Source organism: Pelodiscus sinensis, chromosome 8 (genome assembly GCF_052426305.1).
Source record: "Pelodiscus sinensis isolate ZL-2025 chromosome 8, ASM5242630v1, whole genome shotgun sequence".
Taxonomy (NCBI): Eukaryota; Metazoa; Chordata; order Testudines; family Trionychidae; genus Pelodiscus; species Pelodiscus sinensis.
In genome coordinates, this window is record NC_143059.1 from 72,432,308 (window position 1) to 72,440,620 (window position 8,313).

At 69.8% G+C, this 8,313-nt stretch overlaps 1 protein-coding gene across 10 annotated transcripts in view; it reads left to right on the forward strand.

Annotated features, from left to right (window-relative positions):
- Window positions 1-8,297, forward strand: part of LZTS2 (leucine zipper tumor suppressor 2) — a 49,395-nt gene extending 41,098 nt beyond the window's left edge. For all 10 annotated transcript variants that reach the window (XM_089780237.1, XM_089780240.1, XM_089780238.1 and 7 more), the window contains 4 exons: window positions 1,734-2,156; window positions 4,177-4,740; window positions 5,594-5,863; window positions 6,671-8,297. In XM_089780237.1, coding sequence (XP_089636363.1) covers window positions 1,734-2,156; window positions 4,177-4,740; window positions 5,594-5,863; window positions 6,671-7,273 — 1,860 coding nt within the window. In that variant the 3' untranslated portion in view covers window positions 7,274-8,297. The remainder of the gene's footprint in view (window positions 1-1,733; window positions 2,157-4,176; window positions 4,741-5,593; window positions 5,864-6,670) is intronic.
- The last annotated feature ends 16 nt before the right edge of the window (window positions 8,298-8,313 follow it).

Consider the following 8,313-nt stretch of genomic DNA (forward strand, 5'->3'; position numbering starts at 1 on the left):
AGCTGGAGCGGTGCAGGCAGGGATCATGTGGAGTGTGGGGGGAGCTGGAGCGGTGCAGGCAGGGACCATGTGGAGTGTGGGGGGAGCTGGAGCGGTGCAGGCAGGGATCATGTGGAGTGTGGGGGGAGCTGGAGTGGTGCAGGCAGGGATCATGTGGAGTGTGGGGGGAGCTGGAGTGGTGCAGGCAGGGACCATGCGGAGTGTGGGGGGAGCTGGAGCGGTGCTGGCGGAGACCATGCAGTGTGTGTGGGGGGAGCTGGAGTGGTGCTGGTGGGGACCGTGTGGGCGGTGCTGGAGCGGTGCAGGCAGGGACCATGCCGAGTGTGGGGGGAACTGGAGCGGTGCAGGAAGGGACCATGCGGAGTGTGGGGGGAGCCGGAGCGGTGCAGGAAGGGACCATGCGGAGTGTGGGGGGAACCGGAGCGGCTCTGGCAGAGACCATGCGGGGGGGGAGGGTTGGAGTGGTGCAGGCAGGGACCATGCAGAGTCGGGCGGGGGGTGCTGGAGCGGTGCAGGCAGGGACCATGCAGAGTTGGGGGGGAGCTGGAGCGGTGCAGGCAGGGACCATGGGGAGCCTGGGGATGGGGCGCCCAGAGGGGCTGGAGGCCCCTGGGCTCACGGCTCCTTGGTGCCTCTCCTGGTGTGTGGGCGGGGGGGGGGGCGAATGCGTCGCTGAGCGGGCAGCGTGCCCTCTGCGCCGTGCGCTTGCGCAGCCACTCAGGAGAGATTCCAGCGCCGCCCAGCTGACGGGCAGAGTGCCTCAGCTAGGGGCCACGTCTCTTGGTGGTGCACATTCGCACAGGCCTTGGTGCACGTGACACGTTTATTCCGCACATGGGTGGAGCAGGTTGGAGGCGACATTGACAGCTGTGCTGGTGCCTGGGTCCCCTGCCTGCTGCGGGCTGGGCTGACCCCAGACACCCTCGGGGCAGGGCTGTTGGCTGGCTCCGCTCCTGGGGAACCCCGCGAGCCACGTTGTCTCGGCTAGGTGGGCTCCTCCGTGCAGCCAGTGGCCCTGCCGGCCTGGCGAACGCCCGGGGCAGCAGCTTGTGGCTGGCTTTGCCGAGACCCGGCGAGGGCGCAGCGCTGCCCCGGCTACCAGCAGCCTGCCAGGGCCAGCGGCGCCAGGGCCCAGCGATGCCCGTTCCCGGCTGGGTTGGGGCAGCTCCATCTGTCGGCTCTGCCCCCGGCTCTCGTCAGCGCCTTGTTCCCAGGGTGGGGGGTCCCGCGGGCCCAATCCGGGCAGGGGGCGGCTCTGTGGCAGCGGGTCCCTGGCACGAGCCGCTACGACTCGTGGCTGGCTCTGGGGCGCCCAGTGCAATCCAGGGGGCTGGCAGGGAGCCCAGCCCCTCGCCAGGGCTTTGCCAGTGCGGGGCAGTGGCCGCCCCCTTCCCAGGCTCTGCTACCAGCTCTGCCCGCGCCCTCCGTCTCGTCCTGCAGCCCTGCCCCCCAGCTGCACCGGGGCCCTGGCACCCGACCCGCAGCCCCTGCCAGCCCAGGCCTGGGTCCCAACAGATCTCCCAGCGAGGGGTGAGGGGCTGGGGCAGTGGACGGGCAGTTTTCATGGCAGATGGGCAGTGGGTGCAGGTGATATGGGTGGGAGGGAAACAGTGACCCTGCGGGAGGGCAGGCGGGCGGGGGAGGGGAGCAGTGCCGGGGGGGGGGGTAGAAGGGGCAGCGGCTCCCGCGGTCTCCGCCCAGCGGGTCTCAGTGCCGGTTTCCTCTCCCCCCAGGCCGGCTGCGTGGTGCCCCCCGCCTGCGCCCCCCGCACCATGGCCATAGTGCAGCCCCTGCCCGTCTGCATTGAGCCTGCTGCGGAGGCGGCCGGCCAGCTCCAGGCTGGTGCCCGCTCGCCCGGCGCCATGGGCAGCGTCAGCAGCCTCATCTCCGGCCGGCCCTGCCACCAGCGGCCCTGCAAGGCCGCGCCCGGCCCCTGCCGCCTGCAGGACGGGCTGCCCCTCGCCAAGCCCTGCTCGGGCCCAGCCGCCAGGGGCGGCGCCTACGCCCGCGAGGACTTCTGCCCCGGCTGGGCGGAGCCCGGCCCCCCCGCCAGCCCCTGCAGCGACGCCGAGGAGCCGCGGGACGAGCGGGCCCCGAGCGGCCACATCCGGGGGCCGCCCCCCAGGCTGGTCCCTGTCTCTGGGCAGCTGGAGAAGGTGAGGATGGGGGCGGGGGGCACGTTTCTGGGCTGGCTGGCGGGGGTCTGGGGTGGGCACCATGGCCCGGCCCGCTGGCCATAGAGTCAGTCACCCACAGCGCCACGCCTGACCCCTCCTCCACGGGGGGGGGAGGTCTGGTTACTTCCTGACCATCTCCCCGGGCCACCAGCTTCTGCCCTGAAGCATCAGGGTGCTGTCTTCATGCCGTGACTAGCAGTTCTGGCAAGGAGACAGCCTCAGGTGGGTGGGAGCCGCTCAAGGGGGCTTGGTCTGCCTCACCCCCGGGCCCACCGGCTGGTTTGTGTTCCAGAGAGCATGGCTCTTAAATCCCCCCCCCCGAAAGCGCCCCCCCCTTCCTGACACATTGGTGACCCCTGCCCCGAATGTGCCTGGTTTGGGGGCTGAGCGTCCCATGTGTGGGGTGTGGAGCAGGGTGCCCTAGGAGCGGGTGTGGCTGGCAAAGGCCTGGCTCGGTGGCACATGGCTCCTCCCCTCCTGTAGCAAGGAGTTCCACAGGCCCTGCCCCAGGAATCCGTGACCTGGGGAGATCCCCTGGCAGGACCGTAGCAGGGGAGCCCCGCCCACAAGCAGGGGTGGCCTAGTGTCGGGGGAAGGACTTGGGGGTCCTAGTGGCTGGGCCTTCACGCCCACTTGGAGGGTAGCGGGGCAGGAGGAGGCCCAAGCCGCCAGCTGAGGGGTGGTGTGAGGGGAACGGGTGCGTGGATGGGCCAGCTGGGGTTACAGGATCCTGCTGCCAGGGCCTAGCTGGGTCTGCCCGGGGCCCCTCTCCTCTATCCTGGAGCCCCCAGCCAGCCTGCCCCATCAGCTGGCCAGAGGCGGGGGTACACGGCGGGCTCGGCCGCTGAGGCTGCCCAGAACTCTCGCCACTCCGGCACCATGGGCAGCCGGTACGAGACCCCTCTCCCCCACGGTTCTCGGGAATGGGGGGGGCTGCCCGCCCGCCCCCCCCCCCCCAGCCCCGCTCACCCAGTGCAGGAAGAGGAATCGCCGCTGGTGGCTTTTCCTCCTCTTGGTGTCAGACCCCACGTGGGGCCCGTCTCATTCAACCTCGCCCCCCCCCCCCCCGCCTGTCTCCTTATTCAGCCGCCACTTTAAAAATGCCAGCGGCAAAGCTCGTCCTTTTCACGACGTCGGCATTTGAACCAAGGTGTGTGGGTGGGGGCTCAGGCGAGGAGCTGGGGGCCCTGGCTCTGGGCAGCCGGGTCTAGTGGTTAGAGCAGGGTGGTTGGTGGGAGGCAGGACACCCGAGTTCTATCCTAGGCTCTGGGCAGCGGGGTCTAGTGGTTAGAGCAGGGTGGTTGGTGGGAGGCAGGACACCCGAGTTCTATCCTAGGCTCTGGGCAGCCAGGTCTAGTGGTTAGAGCAGGACTGTGGCTGGGAGGCAGGACCCCCGAGTTCTATCCTAGGCTCTGGGAAGCCAGGTCTAGTGGTTAGAGCAGGACGGTGGGTGGGAGGCAGGACCCCCGAGTTCTATCCTAGGCTCTGGGCAGCGGGGTCTAGTGGTTAGAGCAGAGGGCTGAGCCGTGTGGCCTAGCAGTCTGGACTTGTGGGTGCTGGCACTGCTGCTGGTTGCTCAGGGGACCTTGCTCAAATCACTTGTCTGCTCCGTGACTCCATTTCCTGGCTAGGGACCGGGGGGGACACTCCCAGCACCGTCCCGAGCCCACGCTGTCAGCACGTTACAGCCAGAGATCCCAGTGCGCATTGGGGGGAAACTGAGGCACGGAGCGAGGCACTGACATGCCCTAGCCCACCCCGCAGGCCCGAGCCAGACTGAGACTAGAACCCGGGGGAGCTGAGTCAAGGACCGCTAGGCCGCGCGGCCACCCTGCGAGCGTGACGAGAAGGTGCCGTGTCTCCTGGCACTCGGCATGGCCTGGGATGCTGGGCTGGGTCTGCACCCCTGGGGGCGGTGCCGTGCCTGGGGCCGGTTGGGGGGTTGCCGGCTCCCCCAGGCCCCGTCCCGCCGCCCCACGGCCTCCCCTCTGCCTTTCAGAACGTGGAGAAGACGCTGATCCGCCCGACGGCGTTCAAACCCGTGGTGCCCAAGGGCAGGAACCCCTCGCTGCCAGGCTACGTGGTGGCGCGGCCCGGGGCGGGGGCGCTCTGCGAGAGCCAGGCCAGCCTGGCCCATCTCCTGGGCGGCGAGAAGCCCCACTCCCTGAACTGCCGCCACAGCGCCCACTCAGGCACCCTCTCGGACTCGGGGCGCAACTCCCTGTCCAGCCTGCCCACCTACAGCACCGGCTGCAGCCAGCTGCCCGAGCCGGGCAGCGCCTCCGTGGGCCACCTCAGCCTGGACAGTCACGGCGGGTACCCGGAGCCGGGCTCCCGGGGCCTGCCCAACTCGGACAGCGGGCGCTCCTCCTCCAGCAAGAGCACGGGGTCCCTCAGCGGGCGGGGGCCCCCCTCCTCCGACGGCGGCTCCGGCGCCCGCTCGCCCCTCGAGGGCCACGAGGCCCTGCTCGTCCGGGAGCTGGAGGAGAAGCTGCGGGAGCGGGAGGCCGAGCTGCAGCAGCTGCACCGGAGCCTGGACGAGAACGAGGAGGCCATCTGCCAGGTACCCTGCCGGGAGTGGGGCGCAGCAGGGTTGGGCGGTGGGGGGGGGGGGGGGTCTGCCTGCCAGGGTAATGCAATGCATGCTGGGAGCTGTAGTCTTGGTGGTCTGCATCAGAGTATGTGCTCAGGCTTGGGCAGTTGCATGTTGGGAATTGTAGTTAGTGAGCTACAGCTTGTGAGAGTGGGCTAGGGAGACAAATTGCATCTTGGGAGCTGTAGTTTACATGAGTCAGTGTCTGGGCGATACAGTGCATGTTGGGAGCTGTAGTCTCAGGGAGCCCTATTGCCATATGTGTTTCAGGCCTGGATGACATAGTGCATGCTGGGAGTTGTAGTCTCAGGGAGCTATACCTCAGCATATGCTCAGGCCTGGTGATGCAATGCATGCTGGGAGCTGTAGTCTTAGGGAGCCGCACTTTGGCCTGGGTGATGCACTTCTGTGGGAGTTGTAGTTTCAGGGAGCTGCACCTCAGCTTTCGCTCGGGCCTAGTGAAGCAGTGCATGCTGGGAGCTGTAGTCTCAGGGAGCCTCACTTCAACTTGTGCTCAGGCCTGGGTGACGCAATGCATGCTGGGAGCTGTAGTCTTAGGGAGCCGCACCTTGGCCTGTGTGCAGGCCTGGGTGATGCACTACGGTGGGAGTTGTAGTCTCAGGGAGCTGCACCTCAGCTTGTGCTCAGGCCTAGTGATGCAGTGCATGCTGGGAGCTGTAGTCTTAGGGAGCCGCGCCTTGGCCTGCCCTCAGACCTGGGCGACACAGTGCATGCTGGGAGCTGCAGCGGGTGCAGGGCCCCCCTGGTGTTAGGGAGGGGCGGCCGTGCTGGGCAGTGGGGGTGATGCTCTGCCCCGCCCCAGGTGTACGAGGAGAAGCAGAAGCGCTGCGAGCGGGAGATGGAGGAGCTGCGGCAGGGCTGCGCCTCCCAGGTGAAGCAGGCGGCGCAGAAGGCCCAGCGCACCCAGCAGGTGCTGCAGCTGCAGATCTTGCAGCTGCAGCAGGAGAAGAAGCAGCTGCAGGAGGACTTTGCCCAGCTGCTGCAGGAGCGTGAGCTGCTGGAGAGGCGATGCGCCTCCTTCGAGCGCGAGCAGACCGAGCTGGGGCCCCGGCTGGAGGAGACCAAGTGGGAGGTGAGCCTGGGAGGGGCCCCTGGAGCCCTGCGGGGAGACCGGCGGGGCTCACGTCCCCCCAGGGGGGCACTCGGTCCCAGTCCAGAAGCTCCCATGGAGGGAACAAATACGCAATCCTGGGCCCTGTGGGCCAGGACGGGGCTGGTGCCCTCCCATGGCAGGAGGTGATGCTGGCCGGCCGGCCAGGCGGACGTTGGCACGGGTAGTGGCCAGGCTAGCAGAGACTGGAGCTAGGGGCCAAGCTCTGGCACTTCCTAGCAACAGGAGAGCCCGACCTGGGCCGTGCCATGGGGCGGTCTCCAGGCTCTGACCCCCCCCGTCCATCACACTCGGGTTGGGCGGCTCGGCCCCCGTGGCGGAGTGGGGCTGGTTCAATGGGGCGTGGTCCCGGCTGCCCTGCTGCAGGGGAGAGACCTGCTCGCCTCACCGGGTCGTAAGGCTGCCCGGGGGCGCTGGGCGGGGGCTGGGGAGGGCCCCTCGTTAGGACAGTGCACCGTTGGCAGACATAGCTGAGGGGCAGGATCCTGGTTCTGGGGGTTACCCCTTGGGGGGGAAGGGGCGGGGCCTGGCTCAGGCAGCCCCATTGGTGGTGGCGGGGGGGGGCAGAGTTCTCAGGGACAGCCCGCGGTAGGGGAAGGGGCGGGGCCTGGCTCGGGCTGCCCCATTGGTGGCGGCGGGGGGGGCAGAGTTCTCAGGGACAGCCCGCGGTAGGGGAAGGGGCGGGGCCTGGCTCGGGCTGCCGCATTGGTGGGTTGGAGGTTCTGGAGGGGGCCCATTGGCCTAACCCCCGCCCGCCCCGCCCCCCAGGTGTGCCAGAAGTCGGGCGAGATCTCCCTGCTGAAGCAGCAGCTGAAGGAGTCGCAGGCGGAGCTGGCGCAGCGGGGCTCGGAGCTGCTGCTGCTGCGGGCCCAGCTGCGGGAGGCGCGGGCGGAGCAGCAGGCGGGCGAGGAGCAGGCGCTGGAGCTGCGGGCGGCGGCCCGCGCCCGGGCGCTGGAGCTGGAGGCCTGCGGCGCCGAGCTGCAGCGCCGGCGGGGCGAGGCCGAGCTGCTGCGGGAGTCGCTGGGCCGGCTGGAGCGGGAGGCGGCGGGGCTGCGGGGGGCGCGGCGCGAGCCCGGCCCGCGGGGGGGCGGCGGCGAGGCCGAGGCGCTGCGGGCCGAGCTGCAGCAGGAGCGCCGGCGGGGGCAGGAGCAGCGGGCCGCCTTCGAGGCGGAGCGGCTCACCTGGCAGGGCGAGAAGGAGCAGGTGATCGGCTACCAGAAGCAGCTGCAGCACAACTACGTGGCGATGTACCGGCGCAACCGGGAGCTGGAGCGCCAGCTGAGCCTGGCCCTGCCGGCCCGCCGGGCGGCCGAGTGTGGCCTGCGCGGGGCCCAGCTGTGCCTCGAGGAGATCGCCGCCACCGAGATCTGAGCCCGCCCCTGGCTGAATCATGGGCGAAGGGGAGCCGGGCCCGAGGCCGGGAAGAGCCGATGAGCAGCTGGTCCCCTTGGCGCTTGGGAGGGGGTGAGCAGCGCCCGCTCAGAGCCGGCTGGGCCTCCCCTCTGCCGAGCCGCCGTCCTGCGGCAAGAGTCCGCCCGCCGAGCCGCCTTGTGCGGCCGCGCAACCCCCATGGCTCGGGGGGCGGCGGGGGCGGGGCTGGGGCAAGCGGGTCCCTCCGGGGGTGCCTGGCTGAGCCAGGCTGGGGTGGGCTCTGGGCTCAGGGGCCAGCCTGGCGGTGCCGCCTGCCAGCCGGCTGTCAGGTGGGGCTCCTCCGGGGTGGTCTGAGAGCGCGTCCCTGTCCAGGCCACGCCGCCCCTGCTGCCGGGGCTTGGCATATCCACCCTCCTCTTGGAAATCCGCTGGGTGGGGGGCCGAGGCCCCAGAGGCTGTAGCGGCGGCCAGGGCCCAACCCAAGGCAGATGCCCCGTGGCTGCCCAGCCCCCCCAGCTGCCTGCAGTCCCTGTGCCTGGCCTCTGCCCGTGGGGCTCGGTGTCCTCTGGGCCCCGAGGGCGGCTGCCCCCTCCTTTCCCAACACCCGGCTTTGCAGGGTTTTGTCTGTGCCATTCAGATGTTCTCTATTTTTGTACCAGGGCTGGGGGGCACCTGCCTCCCAGGGCTGTAGCGAGGGTGGGGGGGGCAGGTGCCCAGCCTATGCCCTTGGGCAGCCTGGCAGCCGCCCACCCGACCGGCCCACCCCTCCAGCGCCTGCCAGACCCCAGCAGGGGCCACGTGTGCGCAGTACGATCCCCCCCAGCTCCGCGATGCCCGGCCGCGCTGGCACTCGACCAAAGGAACGTCTCTGCTGCGCCCGCCCCCCGCCCCGGGCCGCGCCAGCCCACGTGCTTTTGGGTTTTTCTACTTTATTTCCCACCTGGTCTGGTTCTCAGGCGTGTAAATGTTCTTGTACAAACTGAGAGGAAAATGCTAATAAACCCCCCCCCCTCCGTTTGTAAGAGCCGGGGCGTGTGTGT